Source organism: Nesoenas mayeri (assembly GCF_963082525.1).
Source record: "Nesoenas mayeri genome assembly, chromosome: 22".
In the NCBI taxonomy this organism is placed as follows: Eukaryota; Metazoa; Chordata; class Aves; order Columbiformes; family Columbidae; genus Nesoenas; species Nesoenas mayeri.
Window position 1 is genome coordinate 2,288,490 of NC_137572.1, and position 23,424 is coordinate 2,311,913.

Genomic DNA, 23,424 nt, shown 5'->3' on the forward strand with positions numbered 1-23,424 from the left:
TCCTGAATAATTCAGAGCCTGTAAATAGCTTCCTCCTCCATCGGTAAATAGACTCTTTGTCCCCAGCGCTTGGCAAGCGGGCGCGGTGTCATCCTGCTGCGTGCGGAGCGGAGACGCTCACGTGCTGCGTGTTTTCTCTCCGCAGAGTTATGTCATGCCCAGACCACCAAAGGGCTCCATGAGGATTTATAGAAGATGCCCCGTGTCTTGGCGCCTCTGGTGCTCGTTCTGCTGTGGCTGATGAAGATCGCAGCCAGCCCCCATTCCCTGAGGATCGGTGAGTGCAGAGCTTGCTCTGACCCGCATTTAACCATCGTTCTGCTCGCTGGGGCCGTTGACGTGCTTAGAAAAGCCTCTCCTGGGCTCCTTGGTGCTGTGCTCTCTGATGTACAGTGTCCCACCTGTGTTTTGGAAATGTTCTTCATCTTGTAAGCAAAATGGTTTACTGCAAGTGTACGTATTTGCATTGATTTTTATTGCCTGGTGGGAATCTCTTTCTATATGAGTTTGAACTGGAAGCTGCTCCATGAAGGAATGAACCTTCATCCCCCTTGGTGCTCCCCGGAGCTCCGCACAAAAGGACGTAGCGTATTTAATCACAGATTTATTTGTCCCCACATTGTTTGAGCCCAAGCTGAACCTAGTTAAGTGGTGCACAGAACATTAATAACTCCCTTAGTAAGAAAGCCTGATGCATGCAGTCTCCTCTGGGCTTTATTAGAAGGTGTTGAGGAAGAGGCGCCGTCATCTCCATTCGCTGCCCGTGCCGATCAGAGTGAAGAAACGCATCCAGAAACCTTGCAAAGAGACTTGCATTGTAGATCGGCGCTTTGTTGTTTAGAAAGGAAGCTGCTTTTCCTGGCTGTTGTCTCGGGAGCTGCTACCTGGTTTTATTAACTATTTGTTGCAGCTAAGAAGCTGATGTATTCCCGTCGCCTTTGCAATTTTTACAGGTGGCACCTGAAGTAAAATTACTTCTCTCCTTTGCTCGTGGAGCATGGAACAGCTCAGAAATAGTGCAAGGGAGGGTCTGGGAAGGGTCGCTGGGTGTTTTATATCCCCTTTATATCTCTGTGATTCATCTGGAGCACTCACACTGCACAGTTTCAGCTCCACATTCCGCATTTGTTGTTGATGGGAACAGCTACCAGGCGGGATTAGCTGCAGCCTTCCAGGTGTCCGCTCGGTGCACGGTTCTCAACCCTCTCCTTTGCACCCAGTTTTCAAATCCCTTTGCATTTGGGAATGATTTGCTTCTGGCTTCCCTTTGCAAAACTAATGGAGCTGCTCCAGACACAGTTGCTCTTAAAACCTACAGCCCTGCTGCTGTTCCGGGCTGGAAATGCTGGATTTCCGCAGTGGACGCAGCGCACATCTTTGTGTTGAATCTTCCTAGGGCTGAAGAGCTTGCGTTGGGGTGTCGCAAAGGCAACGAAGAAGTCAAGATTTCAAGGAAGAACTAATGTTGTTGAGGGAACGGGAAGGAACTTTGCTGATCCTTGTAAAACTACCGCGGGTTGCAGCTTCTGTGCCAGATGGTGTTAAACGTGAGAGTGGCCAGAAAGCCTCCAGTCAAGCCACAGGTGTCTCCAGACCTTGGAGTGCGTTGATTCCCAAACATGAGCCCAAAGCGATAACTTATTGAGAGCAGGGAAGCCCAGGTAGGTAGGTTAGTACACATCCCCGGCTTTTGCTTTGCTCGTGGCCACAGAGCTCTTGAAAATGGTTTCTGAAGCAGATGGGCAAAGAGCTGAAGAGGGGGTTGAGTTTTGGTTGTGTTTCTTCAAGGCGCACTTTTATTTTAACAATATATCCACCGAAAAAGTTAATAAAAATGAAGTGCAAAATAAAAAGAGATACAAAATATTACTAGCAGCCCTGAAATAGTTCCCGAATGCATGCTTTTGGCGAGGCAAGGAGATGGGGTATCTAACAACATAAATCAATGCACTGCATGCAAAACGAAAACAGAGCAGCGTGAGCATTTAAATATTCGAAGAAAATGCAAGCTAACATTTAAAATAATTCCAAAAGCCATCTGGCAGTGGACTGCTCAAGTGCACAGTGGCGCCGTTAGTGATGTGAGGTGAACGCAGGACATCCCTGGTCTCTTCACCCAGTTGCCAGAAGGGGTTCTTGCTTTGCAACCGAGCACCGAGCTGCCCCGCTGCTGCTTTCTTGGGGCTTTGGGTGGATCTTGGCCCTGGTATTTCTCCGTGGAGTTTCTAGGCAGCAAACTGCTTAATCTTTGATTGGACAGGAGCAGCAATGAGTGTTGCATTGCAGAGAGCTTTATAGGCGTTATCTGTGCAAAAAATGAGCAGGATATAAGCTACAGGGTGACCTTCCCCATGCCTTTGGCATGCATAGGAACTGTAGGCTATTGTACGCTCTATATCTCCCCTTGATACACAGGAAAAGAAACATTGGCACAATCATTGTTTTTCAGTCTTTGTCTTCTGCTTTAACTCTGTGTGTTCCCTTCTGATCCCATCCTGGAGAAAAGCTCTTAATTCACATTGTTCTCGAGACCTTTGTGGGAAAAACACCTGGCCCACATGTGTGCTTTTTCTAAGAATGTCGGTTATCAGTCAGCTCGCCTGGTCTGAGTTGGTGCAGTATTATCTCCATAGATGCTGAAGAGTTTATTGTGATCGGCAGATGGAGGAGCAGGAAGGATGGGGTGTATTCTCAGAAGTTCTCAAGAGCTCCAGGAGGTACGTAAGGAATTGGCTCCATCCACCCTGCAGCCCTTGAAAGAGCCAATACATGTCCTACCAGAACGTCCCGGGAGCAAAACCCAACGTAATCCTGGCTTTGCTGTTTGTTTGTTCACTCGCGCTCAATAAAGTGTCAGGAAATCCACTTGAGTTATTTACGGAGTTATTTACTTGGTCTTACAGAGCAGAACATCAGAGGCCTAAATTGGGATTCTCTTGCTAGATTCATCGGGTGTACTAACAGCTCATTTGAAATGCAAGGTTGTAGTTACGCGTGCCGTTGCCCTAACTAGCAGCAGACACAGCACCGACACACGATCTACTGACAAACTCCTTCAGCTGCTTTGAAGTGCTCTCTCCTGTAATTGCGTCCGTCTATCCAAACCCCTTCCCTCCTTCTGCCTCCCGAATTTGCAGAATTGATACAGAGGGCAAGACGCAGCTCTGGCGTTAAAGGGTTTTTTGTTCGGTGAATTAGTTGGTCTGAATTTCACTTTTGTTTCTGAACATCCAATGTTCTTCCTGAGCCCAGGATCAGGATCTGAGAGCTATAAAACCTGTTTTATATCTAAATACTGTTACTGCCCCTGGGCAGTACTTTGTGTATTTAGCCACTGAGCCATGCTTAATACAGATATTTTGGTTTCATAGAGTGAAAGCTAGGCATAGCAAGAGCTACCCTGTCATTTCTGTCATTATTTTTTCATATATATATATATATATCTATGAATAAAAAATCAATTACATGAATGAAAGATGCTTGGTTCCCTGCCTAAACAGCTGCCAAAATGAATTCAAACTCTGAGCCAAGCTCAGCAAAGCTGGAATTTCTGCAGCAAGCTCCGGTGCGGTGTGAGATCAGCTTGTGCATTCGCCTGCATTACAGATTATTGCCGCCCGCGGCTGTCTGCTTGGACAATTGGGAAAGGGTGCATTTCACACACTTTGTGGTGAGCTTAACTGCAGAAAAGCCTGGATTAACTCTCCTCAGCTGACCCTTGCTGGAGCGAGTGCTCACTTGATAGAGAGCAGCTGTTCTGGCTGCTCAGATCACCTGAAAACTTGGTGCCAGCACCAGCAACACTTTGAGTTTCCATTGGGTTTTTTTTCCCCATTGGACCAGTTAACTTGTATTTGAAGAACCGCCTGAACTGAGCAGGAGATGTTTTGGATGGGGACAGGAGCTGGGTTGAGTTTGAAGGTGATTTTCAGGATGTGATGTGGAGGATTAACGTAACAGCCCAAGTTTCTAATGGTGAGTTCAGATGAAGCTGAGGTCGGTACGCGTGGGACGGTATAACCTTTCTGTGAAGGGAAACGGGAGGGTGGCCGATGGGAGGAGGAGGACAGCAAGGAAACTCCAGCTCCCAACAGCCTGAGATGAGAGCTCCTGAATGAGAGACACCCAACAGGGCTGAGAGGAGTGAGAGAGCGTTGTGACCCAGAGATAAAGATGAAAGCAGTGTAGGGAAAGGGAGCTGGGGGTCCTGGGGACAGCAGGGTGACCATGAGCCAGCACTGGGCCCTTGTGGCCAGGAAGCCAATGGGACCTGGGGTGGGTTAGAAGGGGGTGGTCAGTAGGTCAGAGAGGTTCTCCTGCCCCTCTGCTCTGCCCTGGGGAGACCACACCTGGAATCTTGTGTCCAGCTGTGGCCCCTCAGTTCCAGCAGGACAGGGAACTGCTGCAGAGAGTCCAGCGCAGCCACCAAGATGCTGCAGGGAGTGGAGCATCTCCCGTGTGAGGAAAGGCTGAGGGAGCTGGGGCTCTGGAGCTGGACAAGAGGACACTGAGGGGGGACTCATTGCTGGGGATCAAGATGGAAAGGGGCAGTGTCAGGAGGATGGAGCCAGGCTCTGCTGGTGACAACCAGGGACAGGACAAGGGGCAATGGGTGCAAACGGGAACACAGGAGGTTCCAGTGAAAGAGGAGAAGCAACTTGTTGGGGTGAGGGTGGCAGAGCCTGGCCCAGGCTGCCCAGGGGGTTGTGGAGTCTCCTTCTGTGCAGACATTCCAACCCGCCTGGACACCTTCCTGTGTAACCTCATCTGGGTGTTCCTGCTCCATGGGGGGATTGCAATGGATGAGCTTTTGAGGGCCCTTCAACCCCTGACACTCTGGGATTCTGTGACTCAGCCGGCAGAGAAGCAAAGACACAAACGCTCATGTGTCAGCACAGGGGTGGATTTGAGCCTGGAGTTGGAGCAACAGGGGGTATCAGCAGCTCAGCCCAGTGATCGCCAGCTCTGCCTCGACCCTGCCAAACCAGGGCTGTGATGGTGAGGAGGCTGCAGGGAGGGATGGCTCGTTTTCCCAAAGATGCTACTAATGAATTTCTCCTGCACCTCTGGACGCTGGAGGGGTTTGGAGATTCTAAATAGAACTTTATGTGAAAATGATGGCTGGATGTCAATTCTGCTGTCAAAGTCAATTTGGGAGCCGGAAAGCGCTAAAAGAATTAAGATTGTTAAATGGAAATAAGTCTACTTGGTTGAGATGAAATAAGGTTTAAATGAGTGAAATTATGTGTGGATTGCCCTTGTTGGAGTAGTGCCTTATTTAATAAACTGAGTTTTATTCTACTGCAGGGATTCCTGAAGGAAGAGCTTAGCCTATGGGGGTACACGCATGTGGCGAAGGGGAAGGACTGGCTGTGCTGTCACCCTCCAGAATGGAGCCATAAGAGTCACGGAGTGGTAATAGTTTGCCCCTGAGTGCTTTGTACCTTCACGAGGATCTCATTTGCTGCTTCGTAGGTGGTTTGATCTTCGTTCAAGCTTCTTGGGTAGTTCTTCTGGGTACCACGTGTCCCTGGGGAGCATTTCGCAGGGACAAGCAGCACCTCGTGCTTCTTGGGGTAAAAGTTGTCAGACCTCTCCTTGAGTGCCGTGAGGGAGCGAACTCTTGCTCTATTTAGGAGAGAAAAAGAGAGTACTGGAAATCTGAAGGGCTGCAATTTAACTGGGAAGATAGAGTCTAATAACTAATGGGTACTGATTGTCTCCTCCTGTAAGAGCTGATCTGTTGCAGAAGAGCAACCAGGTACTTTGAGCTAACTTCAGCTGGTGACCTGACTTAATGCAGATGTCACCTGTCATCTCACATATATTTCTGACCTGTCTCTCTTTAGTGATGGCCATGAAAGCGTAACTGCTCCAGATGCTTCTAAAATTGTCAATAGTACAAAAGGCTAATGCAGAGGGAGGGATGAGCCTTGATTTCTCTCTTATTCACATAACTCTGAGGTTTCAGAATATCTTCTGTTCTGTACTGGAAAGATTCAAGAATTTTCAAGCTGGTTTTAAGAGAGAAATCAACTCCAAAGTGATTGGTGGGTCGGGAGTCTCGGACGGGACCCAGGATCACGCTGCAGCCCCTGGAGCAGCCTGTGGGTGACCTGTGTTGTGCTCCTGTCTGCTCAAAGGCAACTCTTGCTGTTAGAAAAGCCCATAAAACCAGCTCGCAGGCAGAGCCTTCCCATCCTGCAGCTTGGCCTCTTTTCCTGGCCCTGTCACACAACCCGGTCCCTATAAATGCTGCAAGATTGTTCATCTTATGCTGCTAGAATTGTGTTCAGGGCAGAAGTTAGAGCTGGGAGAGCAGGAAGGGGCTCTATTTGCCCGTGTATTTTCTCTTGCTGTTCACTACCCCGTGCTGTAGTGTGGAGCAGCCTCTCTGGAGCCGTTCCATGCGTGCCGTGTCCTCTGGAGTGATTCCCGATCTCACATCATAGAGGCCAGGATGAACGCCTGAGATCTTGCCTGAGGCTCATCCCACATGAGCTTAAGGCTTCTGTGATCTCCTTGCCAAGCCCAAGGGATAACGAAGTCGGGAAAGTTGTAATGTGGTGTCAGCTTGGGTTTGTCTGAGGATCTCCACGTTCATTACAGATTCCACCCCCTTCCCAACCCTGATTTGTGGTGGTTCTGCTTGCCAAGAGCAATACACTAACCTGTATCCCATAGGATCAGCTGCCGGGGGGTTTTGTAGTCCCCAGCACCTTGCAGGATTGGTGCTTAGGGCTGCAGGTGTGTGCTGTTCCATCACCCTTGCCGTGCACCACATCTCATTCACAGGCATCTGACCTTCCCCTGGCAGGATGCCCCGAATCTCACTCCTCCGTTCACCCCCGCGAGTGCTTTTCTGCCCTTGTTCAGCACATCTTCATGTTTGACCAGCAGCAGAAACCCGCTCTGCCGTTTGGATTCCGCACTGGAGAACGTTTTGTTCCGCGTCCCTTGCACAGAAGACAGCTTGGCAGTTGCAGACCTTTAGCATTTATTATTTCTCTCTGTTTCAGTGGCACGTGGAATTTTTTGGCATTCTTCAGGGGCCCTGGTGCAGTGGGAAGAAGTCATTTATTATGCCAGGCATGCTCAGAAATACCCCGATCTGCGTGATCACACGAGACAAAAGAACAGTTGGCGCTGGCGTGTCTTGCAGTTCTTGTGCAGAGCTCATCTCATGCAATAGCTGCTCCGGCTGCCCCAGTTGTGCCCAAAATCCCCAGTATGACCAGTCTGTAAGCGGTAACACTGTGGGTCTGGCAGAAACAAAGCGCCGTGGTTGTCCAGCTTGGCGTGGCCGAGGAGCAATACCTGGGAAGGACGGGGAGCTGAGGAGCTGCGATTTGGAGCAGAAAAGCTTGTTTTTGTTGTAACGGCTGTGGTTGAAAAGCCTATTCTTCGCTCACCCGTTTAAATCCCAATGACCATCTCATTAGGAACAAATGATGCCTTAGGCGAGCGGAGCTGTGGAAAAGTAATCTTTAGTAAGCACCCTCAGTGGTCAGAGTTACTTCATGAGCTCCAGAGTTTGATTTGCAGGCAGCTCGGGTTGTCATTTAGCAGGAGAGCGCTTTGAACTCCCTCCCTTCCCCGTCTCTAGGTTACTGTTTTCTATTTCTGTGTGTTTTCAGTCCCTACAACTCTGCAGATGCTGCTGGTGGAATCCTTGACGCTGGGAACAAAATGAATGGAAGACGCTGTGTGTGTGCGTAGGTTAGGAACGTGCAACCATGCTCGGAGAAGGGGTACGAGGGATCCTGTGCTGCTTCCACGGGAAATGGTGCACAGAACCCACAGATGGATGTGGGAGCACCTCTGGGAAGTGCTGTCTCTGAACGCTCAGTATTTGGGGCAGGAGTGGACGCTGGGAGGGCTCTTGGTAGCATCTGCCTCTGCAGTAAAGCTGCACGACTGGTTCTCTGCCATCTCTTGACTTGCAAGTTCTCCACAGGTGATAGAAAACGAGCTGTAAGCAAAAAGGCTGGCAAAAACCAGGGTACATTGAAACCAGCTTCTTGCCAGATGTTTTGCGTTTAACTGGCTAGAGGGAGGAAGAATAAACAGCTCAGAAAAAGAAAGCAAGACGCGGGGTGTGAAGGTGTTGCGGAGCTCAGCTGCATAGCTGATCCCGTGGCCATCTGGGGCTCTGCTGTGTAGGGTATTTACAGATGGACGTGCAGACCTCCCCAGCCCCAGCTTCTGCTTGAGCGATATCGAGGCATCTCGAGGTAAGTCCAGGAAGAGAAAGGCAGAGGGAGAGATTAATCTGTGGCCACTGCGCTTGGCTTTATGGAAAGGAAATTAAGAGAAGGCAGGAGGCTCGAAAGTTCGCCTGCGTCTGTCTTGTCAAGCGTGTGGAGCCGACGCAACCATGGGGTTATTACAGCTCCTGTGTAAACAGAGGCTTCTCTTTTAATACATTTTTTTAAAATATTTTTTGCCATATCACATCTCGTTTGCTTAATAGTCTGTAATTGCTCTGGAGGAGCAGCCGCTGTTCATCAAGCAGGAGCCTCTCGCTCATGTCAGGCAGCTCTAGCGTTCATGGTCCAGAGGAGCCTTTTGGCAGCAGCAAGGGGGGCTCCGGGCCGGTGCTTTTCAGTGCCTTGTGTTAGGAGGAAAACACCTTCCACAGTGCTGGGCAGCCGAGCATTGCCCGAGGTGGCTTTGAGCTGCTGTGGTCCCTCTGCTGCCTTCGTTCCTTTTGCTCCTCGTTGCCGGGCTCTGGGTGACAAGCTGCAGGGTGTCCATGGCTGTTTGCTGGCCTGGGACTCTCAATGTCATCGCAAGGAAGCGGGCAGGGTTTTCAGGCACTGGCTGTAGCACAGACGCTCTTGGAGCACAAGTGTGTTTGAGAGACGCTCAGGGAATCCATTCACCTCAAAGAGATGTGGTGGCTCGGTTTAAAGCACACTGCCTTTGAGAGCTGCCTTTGCTGCTGCTGGCACAGCCCCCTCTAGCATGGAGCGTGGGTGCTTTCTAACGCCGAAAGGTGAAGTGAGAACAAAATAACCACAGCAAAACTCCAGAAGAAACGCGAGAAAGAGCATCTGTGTGACTAACAGCCTCTGAAAAACAGCCATTTGCTGAGTATAGTGGTACAATAACGCAACAGGAGAGCCCCTCAGCCTCCATCCCTACCCAGGCCCTAAGACAGTCAATAATGCAACAGATGAACCACCAGCGACTGAGATGTTATAAATACGCCAACTCTGCTCCTTGAGAGCGCCTTAATTTAATACTCTGCCATCAGGAGAAAACGCGATTTGGGACTCGGAATTCCTCGAGGGAAGAGATCCTCAGAGACGGGCACCATTGCAAAGGGGATTATCACCATAATCATCAGATTAGTCGAATAATCCCAGCCAAAAGGAGAGCTTCTGTCATCTGCACGATGCTCAGCACCCTCCAGCGTTCACAGGAACAGGGCGCAGTGCAGGGGCAGACCGACTTCGAGGAACCTGCGCCCTTCAGTCCCACCCCGAGCCGTCGGTGCTTTATGTTGCTGGGTTGCTCTGCTCCCCCTTGGCCAAGCAGCCAGCAGACAGAGACCTGTTGCACAGAGCCCTACGGGTGCTGGTTACAGCTCGGGCAGCTCAGCACCGACAGCCAGCGCTGCCTTTCCCAGCATGAATAACACTGGATTGTTTCCAGACAGCGGGGTGGGGAGAGCAGACACTAGAGCCAGGACATTTAAAACAAAACTCTACGGCTATATTCAGCAAATGACTGTTTTTCAGAGGCTGTTAGTCACACAGATGCTCTTTCTCGCGTTTCTTCTGGAGTTTTGCTGTGGTTATTTTGTTCTCACTTCACCTTTCGGCGTTAGAAAGCACCCACGCTCCATGCTAGAGGGGGCTGTGCCAGCAGCAGCAAAGGCAGCTCTCAAAGGCAGTGTGCTTTAAACCGAGCCACCACATCTCTTTGAGGTGAATGGATTCCCTGAGCGTCTCTCAAACACACTTGTGCTCCAAGAGCGTCTGTGCTACAGCCAGTGCCTGAAAACCCTGCCCGCTTCCTTGCGATGACATGAGAGTCCCAGGCGGACAAACAGCCATGGACACCCTGCAGCTTGTCACCCAGAGCCCGGCAACGAGGAGCAAAAGGAACGAAGGCAGCAGAGGGACCACAGCAGCTCAAAGCCACCTCGAGCAACGCTCCAGCATTTTCAGGCTCCTTGCAGCCGTGGGCGCCGTCGCAGCCTGGGCAGTGACGCCAGGGACCCAGCAGCTTGTGGCTTCACAGTCTCGGTGTTTTCGGGTGAGGTTGTGCTGCCGGAAGCCGCGCTGCTCCCCAGGCCCTAATCCCCTCCCGCTGCTGCCGCCAGGTACTTGTCGGCAAATAAACATTTTGCTCACAACTCATTGGAGGCGGCATCTAACCAGATGTGCGCTCACTCGGGCCGGCGGGAGATTTATTTGGTTGTCCATTTATAGCTTATTATTTTCTTCTGTCTCCCCCCACAACTTAATAGCAGTTTGCTATCCACCAGGGTATACATTTTCTTCTGATTAAGTGCCATTTAGCCGTTGGCTGCTTGCTCATTTTACTTTTATAGACACATTTACAGCAGCGCAGACAGAGGCACAAGCGCCCAGGAGCAAGGGTAAGGAGAACGGAGAGTCGCAGCAGCTTGATTGGATTGGATTGTAATAAAGTTTCCAGCTAAGCTGCATCACAACTGTTCCTCCCAGCAGAGATGCTGGAGGTGCTGGGGCTGCACCGCTTCTCACCTGGTGGGACGACCAGCTGGAACCTTCTCCTGAAGCCATTGACCATTAGTTGGAGTTGTGCATAGCTCGGAGCTGCTCTCTCTAGGGCGATGAGCGATTCCCAGCTTTCGGCAGCTGCTAATTAGTTGCAGATGATGAGATAATTTATAAAAATTAGGAGTGATTTCCTTCATTGTGCTAATATCGCTTGGCAATAAAGCCGCTCTTTAAAAAGGGTGACTTTCTCCAACGCAGGGATCAAGGCTAAAAATATATATATGTGTGTGTATATCAGTAGAGTGAGAGAGCGTGCTTCTTAACCACACGCCAAGAGGTATTTCAGAAGTTCATTTGAACCATAAGAGCAGATTCAAATTGAAATGCAAATTTCAGTGCCGCTTAGAGCGCTGCTTGGAAAAAATAATGTTTGCTGGTGTCACCTTGGTGGCAGGAGCAGGATCCTCTCCCGTGCTGCGGGAGGACACGCGGGCGCGGAGCAGACAGCTTGCGGTACGTGGGGGGTTGGTGGTGAATCAGCAACAGGAAGGTCGCTTTGCTCCCCCTTTCCCTGGAGTGGCAGCGACTCAGTGCCAGTTCACAGCTGCAGGAGCAGCAGCCCAGAAAACCAGAGTAGTTCCCCTCGGGCTGCTGGTTTGAGCCCTGAGGTGATTCTGGTGCTGCCGTTTTGAGGCAGCTCGGGGGTCACTCCCTTGTTCTCCTGCCCCTCTGCTCTGCCCTGGGGAGACCACACCTGGAATCTTGTGTCCAGCTGTGGCCCCTCAGTTCCAGCAGGACAGGGAACTGCTGCAGAGAGTCCAGCGCAGCCACCAAGATGCTGCAGGGAGTGGAGCATCTCCCGTGGGAGGAAAGGCTGAGGGAGCTGGGGCTCTGGAGCTGGACAAGAGGACACTGAGGGGGGACTCATTGCTGGGGATCAAGATGGAAAGGGGCAGTGTCAGGAGGATGGAGCCAGGCTCTGCTGGTGACAACCAGGGACAGGACAAGAGGCAATGGGTGCAAACGGGAACACAGGAGGTTCCAGTGAAAGAGGAGAAGCAACTTGTTGGGGTGAGGGTGGCAGAGCCTGGCCCAGGCTGCCCAGGGGGTTGTGGAGTCTCCTTCTGTGCAGACATTCCAACCCGCCTGGACACCTTCCTGTGTAACCTCATCTGGGTGTTCCTGCTCCATGGGGGGATTGCACTGGGTGAGCTTTCCAGGGCCCTTCAACCCCTGACACTCTGGGGTTCTCTGATCCTAGCTCTGAGGAACTGAAGGCTGTATCAGTCAGGAGGGATCCCCAGGGAATCCTTTATCCCTTATCCTACACGTCAGCGTGTGTCCCCTGCTGTTGGCAGGACAATGCGTTGGGTCGCGATGGAGGCCGGGCCTTGGAAATCTGGGATCATTTCCTGAGTGACCCCGTCCAAACCCTGTTGAGGTCACCAAGGGGCTCTGGGCAGCTCAGTCAATCATTCTGCCTCCAGGTCTCTGCATAGATCAGGGCCGTGGGTGGCTGGTGTTTTGACGTGGCCTTGTCACTAATTTCAATGAACAAATTGTGCCTAATGGCTTTGTCCTCTTATTGATGCCAGTGCCTTCTTACTAAAGAAAAATTGAGATATTGAATGCTGAAAACCAAGCTACCTATTTTCATAGCCTGTTTTTGTGCTAGGAATGTGCAGAGAAAAAATGATGTTGGGTGGATTTGACTGGTATCACTTGATTTGATTTGGTATCATTTGGTATCATTTGTCTTCTGTATGGCTCTTTGCAGAGAAAGGGGCTGTGGCTGTAGGATCTGCCCTATCTTGACTCACATAGGAGACAAAAGCTTCTTATAGCCCCATAGCCCGAAGCGCTTCACTGCAATAATTTCTGTTACCTTTTATCTGCCTCAGAGGAGCACTTAAAAAATCATCCTGCCCATAGCAGGTAACCTGATGAGTCTAATTTGGTGCTATGAAAACACCACCACTCGGAGCTTTTCCCATCCATGTTCTGGCTAATTAGCTGCGCTTTGCCTGCTGTGAGCGCGGCGTGTGTTCAAACACCCCATCAGGAGCAGGAGGTGTCTATATGATGATATTATTAATTGTCGACCCAAGAGATGTGCCATCCCCAGCCTGTATCTCCAGCCATTGGCATCCCACAACACTCTCCTTGCCATTACGGATCTTCTACAGAGACCGATATCAATAACTCTAACAAACCCTTAAGTTTGTTTTGCTAATACCAATCTTAAGTAATGACATGATGAAATAGATTAGACGATAATTTTCACAATCATTTGATGTTGGGCACAATTAGAATATACTCGTTTACCATTTTTCGTCAAATAACTTGAGGGGACAGTCTATTGAGCAAGAAAAGCCAACTCACTAATACCAAAAAACAGTCTTAAAAAATTTATCGTGTAGATAACATATAAATATTTGGACAGTTTAAATGGCTATAAATGCATTATTAACATTCACATTTTGGAAGCAATACAATGGGAAAGGGACTGTATTTTGACAAAGCACAGAAAACACTCGCTGCCATTTCCCCCGTTGGTAAGAGTAAGAACACATCTCAGCAGCATCACAAATCCTTTGTAAACCCTATTTACAAGAAGTCAGGACCCCTTGGCAGAGTAGAACAATTACTGACGTGATATACTGCTAGAAACTATTCTGTGATTTGCTATAAAGACATACCTGGTTTAGTTGCACAAAGGCTACACAGTTGGTATGAAAACTGTGGAAGTAAGAGGGTCCAAGAGAGCCTTGATGGCCATGACAGATGATGGAACTGGTTAAAGTGGTTAATCTGGGGGTAACACCGCAATCTGAGGAGAAATTCAGACCAGTTTTTCTTAGGAGATGATAAATCTGGTTGTTTCCTTCCAGGATGGAAGTTGTTCTCCATAGTTCAGCACTCAAGGGACAAACAGGACCTCAGAGCACCCAGGAAAGCTTATCCCCCACCAGTAGGTTGGCACAGAGATTAAATATGGTCTGGCCAAGGTTTTCACCAAGGCAGGAAATAAATGGGCTACTCTCTCTTCTAAAGAATAGGATCAACTTTCTTCTTTTGTGGGACATGCCCATTGCATCCCCAGGGAAACCGCGGAGGTGACACAGGGAACAAGGTTGGAGGGGTTGTAGTAAGCAAAGGTTAACTGCATGCAGGGAACGTGCTACTGAAAACCAGCCCTTCGGATGAATAATTGCTGCAAAACCAAATCCCTGGTGTTGTAATAACCTCAGTGCACGTATTCCTGCCTCTTCCTCTCTGTCAGGATAAGCAGGAACGTCATTTAGGTGCCTGAGAAGCAGTTTGCAACAGTCTCATACGTGTCGGTACCAGCTCTCCTACGGGTAAGCAATCATACACTGATGAGTTGACGAGTATTACTAATTGTGCCTCTAATGGCCACGCGCATGTTGCAAATTTTTGCTGGAGCAAAATCTGATGTGTTCAAAAGCTGTAGAAATCACTTAAAGAAAATGAGATCTACGCAGGACGTCTGGAACCAAACACAAGGCTCTTTACTGACCCTTGGATGCTGTTTCTGTGTAGTAAAACACATAGGGTTGATCTGTACGTGTTTTTTCAGACAGTTAAGAAACCAATAAAGTTAAATTAGTAGAACTGTCTAATACGATTACAGCAAGATGGAGATAAATGTGGTTTCATTCGATGTTGTTTTGAAGCAGGAGACACTCGTTTTCTGATGGAAAGCTGAGATGACAGGGACTATTGGTATTTGAAGTGCCTCTTTTAAGAGTGACCTGCTCTGCCTTTTTGACAGCAGACATATGTATACAGAAAGACATATGTATACAGAAAGACAGCACTGGTTGATGTTTTTTCTTCTGCTGCCCACGTCACATACTGTTAATGGTGGGGTTTGGTTTGGTGGAAGCTCCTGAGCTGGTAGCGATGCAGGACAAGCCACGTGCTTAGATTGGATGTTCTTGTTTTGAAGGTTTCTGATTATGGGCAGATTTCTTGGGATAACTCCAGTCCTTGGCCACTCTGGAACAAAGAGGATGAGTTGCAAAGACAATTTCACAGAATCACAGAATCCCAGAATATCAGGGGTTGAAGGGCCCTGGAAAGCTCATCCAGTGCAATCCGCCATGGAGCAGGAACACCCAGATGAGGTTACACAGGAAGGTGTCCAGGCGGGTTGGAATGTCTGCACAGAAGGAGACTCCACAACCCCCCTGGGCAGCCTGGGCCAGGCTCTGCCACCCTCACCCCAACAAGTTGCTTCTCCTCTTTCACTGGAACCTCCTGTGTTCCCGTTTGCACCCATTGCCCCTTGTCCTGTCCCTGGTTGTCACCAGCAGAGCCTGGCTCCATCCTCCTGACACTGCCCCTTTCCATCTTGATCCCCAGCAATGAGTCCCCCCTCAGTGTCCTCTTGTCCAGCTCCAGAGCCCCAGCTCCCTCAGCCTTTCCTCACACGGGAGATGCTCCACTCCCTGCAGCATCTTGGTGGCTGCGCTGGACTCTCTGCAGCAGTTCCCTGTCCTGCTGGAACTGAGGGGCCACAGCTGGACACAAGATTCCAGGTGTGGTCTCCCCAGGGCAGAGCAGAGGGGCAGGAGAACCTCTCTGACCTACTGACCACCCCCTTCTAACCCACCCCAGGTCCCATTGGCTTCCTGGCCACAAGGGCCCAGTGCTGGCTCATGGTCACCCTGCTGTCCCCAGGACCCCCAGCTCCCTTTCCCCTACGCTGCTCTCTAATAGGTCATTCCCCAACTTACACTGAACCTGGGGTTGTTCCTGCCCAGATTCAAGACTCTACACTTGCCCTTGTTCTATTTCATTAAATGTTTCCCGCCCAGCTCTCCAGCCTGTCCAGGTCTCTGATGGCAGCACAGCTTCCAGTGTCACCCACTCCTCCCAGCTTGGTGTCACCAGCAAACTTACTGACAGTCACTCTGTTCCCTCGTCCAAATCATTGATGAATATATTGAATAAGACAGGCCCCTAGTTCACATGTTCTCCTTGCGTTCGTACCCGATAATAGATCCAGAACTTGCCCCTTTGATGCCACATGCGGCTGCTTTGCCTCTTCTTGACTCAGCTCGAGTCTGGTTTCTTGGCCGGAATCTCACTGTTGGTTGTGAAACGATTTGCAGGGACTTCCCGCCGTCCCTGGGATGGTAATTAAAGCATTTCCAGCCTTCAAAATTCCTTTGCGCTGTTGGGCTTCTGCAAGAAGCTGCAAAGTAGAGTGGTGTTTATGGTATTAATCTCCAGGAGACCAGCACTGGTTGGAACCACGCACAGATTGATTTGTCCTGGTGGTTGGGAAGAGAGAGAAACACAAAGTCTGATGAAGCCAGGAGGTGAAACCTGGGCGGCCGTGGGTAGAAAAGCACCGAGGAGGACAGGAGAGAGAAGGGATGGCCCGGATGCCGTTATAGCAAAGATGATGTGCCATAAAATGAGTAATGCCGATGCAAAATGCAACAAATGACTAACGTTTCAGCCAGAGTAATTGTTTGGAGGATTGGCATTTCTAGTATGAAAAGATTTAGAGTAAGCTTTCAGTAAATAAAGGAGAAATTGGCCCTGAAGTTCAGGGCCAAGATTTGACAGCCCAGCTTGAAACAACAGGGAGTGGTTTTACATATTTTAAGAAAAGAAAATCATTTCTCAAACTGCATTTTTATTCAATTGAATACCGATCAGAAGGGCTAGACTGAAAAATCTTCGTTTCATACAGCAAACAGAACAAGCGTCACATCCCCCGGGCTGTTGATGGCAACCGGCCGTCCCACTGTGCCCTGCAGAGCTATAGGGGACCTGCCGTGTCCGCCACGGGGGCTTGGTAGCCAAGGCAAGGTAGAAATCCCTGTGTGATGGGCTGGATTTATTGTAGTCCGCACCTGGGATTTGAGGCTGTCTCAAAGAGCAGGTTTGTGGAAACTAATGATCCCATTTTCTTGCTCCCTTGATCCATCTCATGATCTTTGTGCTCTCTTCTTCAGCAGGGCCTTTTCCACCGGGTTAAATCAAAGTGCAAAACTCTGGTTATCCGAGTTAGATACTTAAGACCGGGGCAAATGGGATGCCATCAAACATCAGCCTTTGACCCTTGTTCTTTAAGGGTTTTGCCCATTATGTGTGCAGAAGAAGGGGTTCGTTAATGGGAGCAGAGCCGTGTTCAAATAAGCTTTTATAAAGCTCTGTGGCTTCCAGATGGGCAGGGGTCACCCTTTGTGGCCTCATTTCTTCTTGGACTCCTCTGGCCAGGATCAAGTGAGCAGTTTAATGTTGGGCATGCAGGTCTGGATGCGGAGGCTCAGGTTCAGGTCCTGGCTTGTGCGGAGACCAGGCTGGGAATGGGGCCGTCTTGGAATCTTTTCGGTTGGGAGAAACCCTCAGGATCATCGAGTCCAGCCATAACCCAGCCTAACCCTGCTGTTGAACTCCATGTGGCTGGCGAGACCTTCCAATTCTACCTGTCCAAGAGAGAACGAGATGGAATCATGGAATCGTTTAGGTTGGAAAAGACACCAGCTTTGCACCGTGTCGTCGTAGAATCATTTTGGTTGGAAGAGACCCTGCCTATATCATGGGAAATCATCCCATTTTTCCCCCATACAAACAGCTTTGAGTACATGTGTTTCCATAAGCTTACGAACAAAAGTTTATGGAGCATGAGCTTGTATCTAGCACATGGTTTATGACCTGAATTATCTCCTGCACAGGAGGTTACTGTGACAGGACAGATACTGGCTCTAACGTCACCACCTCCAGGGCCTGATACATTAGGTCGACTCTAAATTATCTCAAGACACGTCCTTGATTAAGTGAAACGCGCTGTGTTTGCCACCCCAGGCCCAGCAAGAGCTCTCGTGACGTACCTGTCGGAAGCCGCTGCGCGTGTGCTGCAGGATCTTCAGGGCGTAGTTGGATCGCTGACCTTTGCTGTTGAACTCGATGTGGCCGGTGAGACCTTCCAATTCTACCTGTCCAAGAGACAATGAGTTGGAATCATGGAATCATGGAATCGTTTAGGTTGGAAAAGACACCAGCTTTTCACCGTGTCGTCGTAGAATCATTTTGGTTGGAAGAGACCCTCAGGATCATCGAGTCCAACCATAACCTGACTCCAGCACTAAACCGCGTCCCTAAGAACCACTGAAACGCCCCCAGGGATGGTGGCTGCAGCACTGCCCTGGGCAGCCTGTTCCGATGCCCCACAGCCCAATGGGGAAGAATCTTTTCCTAATATCCAATCCGGGTGTAACTCGAGGCCGTTTCCTCTTGTCCCATCACTTGCTCCACTCAGGGCTCACCGATGTGTTCAGGGCTTTTAATCTCATGGGAGCCCTTGGATCTGAGCAACCACATAAAGTTGAACAAGGAGCTTTTTAAAAGGGACAGCAAGAAAACATGAAAAGCATGAAAACCACTTGGCAAGAGGTGGAGCGCCCCGGCCGGGGGAGCAGAAAGCACTCACCCCCTTTTGATTTCTGATTTGGGGAGGAGATAAGAATCCCAAGGGAGAAACAGATGCAGCGGCTTGGATGCAATATCCTGCCAGGGCTTGTTGTGCCGGAGAGGAACCTTCACTCCAGAGACATTAAATATTAATAGCAGCAATAGAGACACGGATAAACAAGAGCGAGGTATAAACTGTTCGTTTTGAGGGCATCGGTGTTAACTCTGGCAATATTGTATTACAGCCAGCTCGGGAACATGGGCCAAAGGCTTGTGCTGCATTCCAGTCCCTGCGTTTCCACCTGTCCGTATTGTTCTGACTTTTTGCCCAGCTCTGCCTTGCAGAAGAGCCTCCCTGCCCCCGCTGCAAAGTGTCTTTAACCCGACACCGACACCGGTGCCTGACATCTGTGCGTCGTGTTTCCTCCTCCTGCTGCAGCGCATCTAGTCCGTTCGGTTTGTTCTGCAAGCTGATCACTGAAAATTTACCCTCTAAACTCAAATATCTTTAGGTTTGTATCTTATAAACTATCCAAGCTGCAGCCTCTTGGCCCATCAGTGCTATGGGAAACAGCAGAGATGCTTTGGTAGGACGGTGATGCTGAGAAGTACATCAGTTCTCTTTATGTCCAAGTGCCCCTGCAGCACAGACCAACTTATTTATTTAGCTGTGTGGGCTGGACAGTCTCATGTAGCTCCAGGAGCCGGGTATGTAGGAAACACATGAAACATTTCCATAGCGCAGCATGGTGTTTACTACTTAGATTAAGCAGCTTTCAGATGAGAAATGATTGTAAACCGTATTTTGGTAATGCAAACTATTATTATTGACTGGACTCAAAGTGCAATCATTTATAACATGTCAGTGTGTCCGCTGTAATTTTTAATGGATTCCTCTTTACAAGGGGTGGAAGCGGGAGACTGTTGCTGGCTGATGTGTCACAATTCATAAGCTGCATTTTGGGGTGTTTTGTGTGTTTTTGGCTGCACCCCATTATTTAGGGAGGAATATATAGGGAGATCAGAGGTGCATGAGCCCTTGGGCCAACCTGCTGAAGACGCCTCTTTGAACAAGCCGATCTAGAAACTTCTTCCTGTTAAAAAGGGTTGGAGGAGGAGTTCCAGCTCCTCTTGCACATTAAGATGATGAAGCACTAATTGTTTGAAACCGCTCAGTCAGTGACGTGATCGTCTCGCCAAGCGACTTGGGCAGGTCCAGTGGAGCAGAACCATGGAGCTGGGCAGCTGCTGGCACGGAGCAGATATAATAACAGTAATTAATGGAAAAGAAAACAAACCCCAACCAATGGCTGCGGAGGGAGAAGAGCGATAAAATGAGCCCCGCTCTGCCATCCAAAAGCTGACTGGTGGGCTTTAAAATCCCCTCTTAATAATGTATGCAGCAGCAAGGAAAATCAGACTGGGAATCGAAAGGTTTAATATTCAGAAGAAAATAAGGCAAATAAAATGCTGTTTAAAAATGTGCTCCCCTTGTAAGTGAATTATATTGAGTTTCTTTTTTAGTGCCTTTGGGACAAGTGCATAATGCAATCATTGGATTTTAGCCTGGCCAGACTCAATATATTACGGTGGTATTTGTACAGACGTTTTCAAGCATTAACAGGTGGTGAAGGGAAGATACTGAGTTTTTTGGTTCAAGATATAATTAGTCCTTATACACACAGTCCTTATACCACTAAGCACATCCTAAACCCTGGTGGGCTTTCTGCACCCTCTAGGAGAATAAATTAATGATACTAGTCACCTACCTGGATAGTCTGTAGAGTCAGTGGCTATAAACACATTACTAATCAAACCATGCTTAAATGTAACCTGCAGAACTCCGTCATCACAGACTATCCATCTTCAAAGCCTGTATTTATCTTTTATTGACCTTGGTATTTGCACAGAATATGAAGAATACTTTCTAGCCCTTTTTTTACACATGGTTGATAATCTATATTGATGAATCTTACCCTAGGTGTTGAGCATTTTTATTAAAGCTTTGGTAATGAGCTCAGTAAAACAATGCTTCATCTTCTGTTTGGTGCAGCTGGGAGCTGGTATGAAATAAGATGGTGGGATCTGTGATAGTTTGTTTCTTCTGGCCTACTGCATAGTGCCATGGTGCCATCTCCTCATAACGTGCAAACCCAAGAGGTGTGACTCTTAGCACTCCAATCCATGGTCACACTGCAGCAACAATCCTGAGGCAATGGTACCTGGGGTGGGTTAGAAGGGGGTGGTCAGTGGGTCAGAGAGGTTCTCCTGCCCCTCTGCTCTGCCCTGGGGAGACCACACCTGGAATCTTGTGTCCAGCTGTGGCCCCTCAGTTCCAGCAGGACAGGCAACTGCTGCAGAGAGTCCAGCGCAGCCACCAAGATGCTGCAGGGAGTGGAGCATCTCCCGTGTGAGGAAAGGCTGAGGGAGCTGGGGCTCTGGAGCTGGACAAGAGGACACTGAGGGGGGACTCATTGCTGGGGATCAAGATGGAAAGGGGCAGTGTCAGGAGGATGGAGCCAGGCTCTGCTGGTGACAACCAGGGACAGGACAAGGGGCAGTGGGTGCAAACTGGAACACAGGAGGTTCCAGTGAAAAAGGAGCAGAAACTTGTTGGGGGTGAGGGTGGCAGAGCTTAAGGCCTCCCCTCTTTTTACAAATGCACCCATTCCACCCTAAGCCACCTGGTGCATTGAAGCTGGACCACAAGCATATTAATGCAATATAACAAGGGCAAGTGTAGAGTCTTGAATCTGGGCAGAAACAACCCCAGGTTCCAGTATAAGGTGGGGAACAACCTGTTCCAGCCTGGCCCAGGCTGCCCAGGGGGTTGTGGAGTCTCCTTCTCTGCAGACATTCCAACCCGCCTGGACACCTTCCTGTGTAACCTCATCTGGGTGTTCCTGCTCCATGGGGGGATTGCACTGGGTGAGCTTTCCAGGGCCCTTCAACCCCTGACACTCTGGGATTCCGTTTCACAGAATTGCATGGCATACTTAGAAAATGGCCCTTGTCACTTATATTTATGTTATTAATTCACTCTTCTGTGATAATTGGCGATGGTACAAGGCCCCTGTCATCTTTTCTGCTTAGAACACTTGAATGTAGTTTGTCTTAACATAATCTATGGCAGTGGCACTTTAATTGAGGATGCTGCTGCAGTTTCGTGAAGAAGGTCTGAAGGGAATTTTGGGTGGTGGGAATAAAGGGTTCAATAGGCTGCAGGTAAATATCTGACTCATTTTTCCCTTGCTACCTGTGCTGCTGGCAGAAACATCTGGATGTCGCCCGTGCAGAACACCTGCCCGTGCCCCAGAGAGACACATAACCGCCTCCTCCCGCAGTGTTCAACTGTCTTTTCTCAACAGAGACAGCTTAAAAGGGGAAGAAAAATATGGAGCAAAGTGTTTGGCTAATGCTCGCTTTCACTGCACCAGAACTCGCTGTCGTTATTTCTTCCAGGATGGCTTTTGGTGGCACGGCTGGGAGACGGATGGAGCTATTGTGAACATTGCGGTGGGGGCCGAGCCGTGTGGAGGCAGAGGGAGAGGGCTGTGAATCTCTTGCAAGTGTATTTCAGCCAAGATCCTACACAGGCAACAGATGTTGTGCTGGGTTAACGGGTGGTTTTTATAAATCCATTTCACCCTTGTTTGAATCTGTTGGTAAATGGCTGCTGTTTATAGCCAGCACGTGAATAGCCCCGTTTGCTGTTAGGTGCTGTACAAACCCGGGCAGGGAGGGAAGCGGGAGTTTCTACTGTCAGATGGTGAGACAGCACGATAAACCAGCCCCGTTAGAGTCAGACGGGGTAGAGAATTCACCTCCGCTCGTGGCTCGAGCCGTTCCATTCGATTCCAGCCGTTACAGCCGAGTTACACAGACATATCCCTCTGCTCGTGGAGCTGAAGAAGCTGTGACATTCCCAGGCTGCCTTGAGAGCTCTGGTGTCACCGTTTGTGTGCTTGGTGAGCTGAATTATTTGTGATTATTTGAATGATTTGTGCTTTAGCTTACCTTTCTAGGAGCTTTATCTAACCAACCTTTCCTATTTGGAGCTCAGCTCTTGAAGTCTGAAATTAGGAACGGGATAAAAGTAAAAACTTGCGTTTACAAAGATGTTCTAAAGTGCAGTAATTAAATACTTGCCAACGTTTCTCTCGGGCTTTTCATCCATTCGCTACAACTGGTGGTTTTATCAACGTGTGTTAGAAGAGAATGGCGGCTGTAGCTCTTGGTAGAACTTCCAAGGACGTGGGGGTGCGCAGGGTCCAGCTTGGAGCCAAGTTCCTTAAAATGACGTTTAATTCATGTTTAATCGTGTCTGATTCGGGAGCCTGGGAGTCAGTTGGAAGCTCACGCTTACCAAAGCCAGCACCGCATCCGAAGACGCAGGGACAGGCTAATGTTGCTGCACCTTCATGATTAACACGTGCGTTTGCACTTTTTCATTAACAAGTTAGGTTATGTTTTAAATCCAGCGTCCCATTTTTGTTACTCACTGTGATTTCATCTTTTCGAAGCGAGGTGATTTTCCTTTCTTAATATTGGCGTAATCTTTCTCCGTGTCTATGGTTGGACTCGATGATCCTGAAAACCGAAACCGAAATGATTCTATTGATGCCCTCAAGTCTCTGCTCCCTCCTCTTCCGCCCGCGAGGCTGGTGCTGGTGCCACTGAAAATGTGTGAGCTGGGAAATGTGATGAAAAACTTAGATCCAAGGGACCAGAAACTGTGTCTGGGTGTAACTGAGGTGGTGGGACAAGGAAAAAGCTGAGCTGGAAAAACCTCTGTTCTTCTCCCCTTCCCCTCTCAGGGATCGAAGTTGGGGAGACTCATCGGCCAACAAAACAGGCTTTTAAAAAATCATTGTGTGAACACAGCACACTTGCAGTAAAAACAAGAACATTAACGATAGCCATGCCTGGAGTCCGAATTATTGTAACACCATTTGTCTTGGTTATTGCAAAATATAACCTGCTGCAGAGCTTTGCTGAAGGGATCATAAAGTTTGTGTGAAAAGAGCTGGGAATAAAACAGAAAAGGGTTTTACAAAGAGATAACTAAATGTCTGCCCAAGTCATGTTGCTGTCACCCAGAGCCTTGGGCCCACAGCTGGACACAAGATTCCAGGTGTGGTCTCCCCAGGGCAGAGCAGAGGGGCAGGAGAACCTCTCTGACCTACTGACCACCCCCTTCTAACCCACCCCAGGTCCCATTGGCTTCCTGGCCACAAGGGCCCAGTGCTGGCTC

General features: G+C 49.2%; 1 protein-coding gene across 1 annotated transcript in view; it reads left to right on the forward strand.

Moving 5' to 3' along the window:
• Nucleotides 1–180: 180 nt before the first annotated feature.
• The window catches only part of GRIK4 (glutamate ionotropic receptor kainate type subunit 4), a gene marked incomplete at its 3' end in the record, with an annotated part of 110,649 nt that continues 87,405 nt past the window's right edge, over nt 181–23,424 (forward strand). Inside the window, exon 1 of the mRNA XM_080357828.1 lies at nt 181–277. Within this exon, the coding sequence (XP_080213954.1) occupies nt 196–277 (82 nt within the window). The 5' untranslated portion in view covers nt 181–195. The remainder of the gene's footprint in view (nt 278–23,424) is intronic.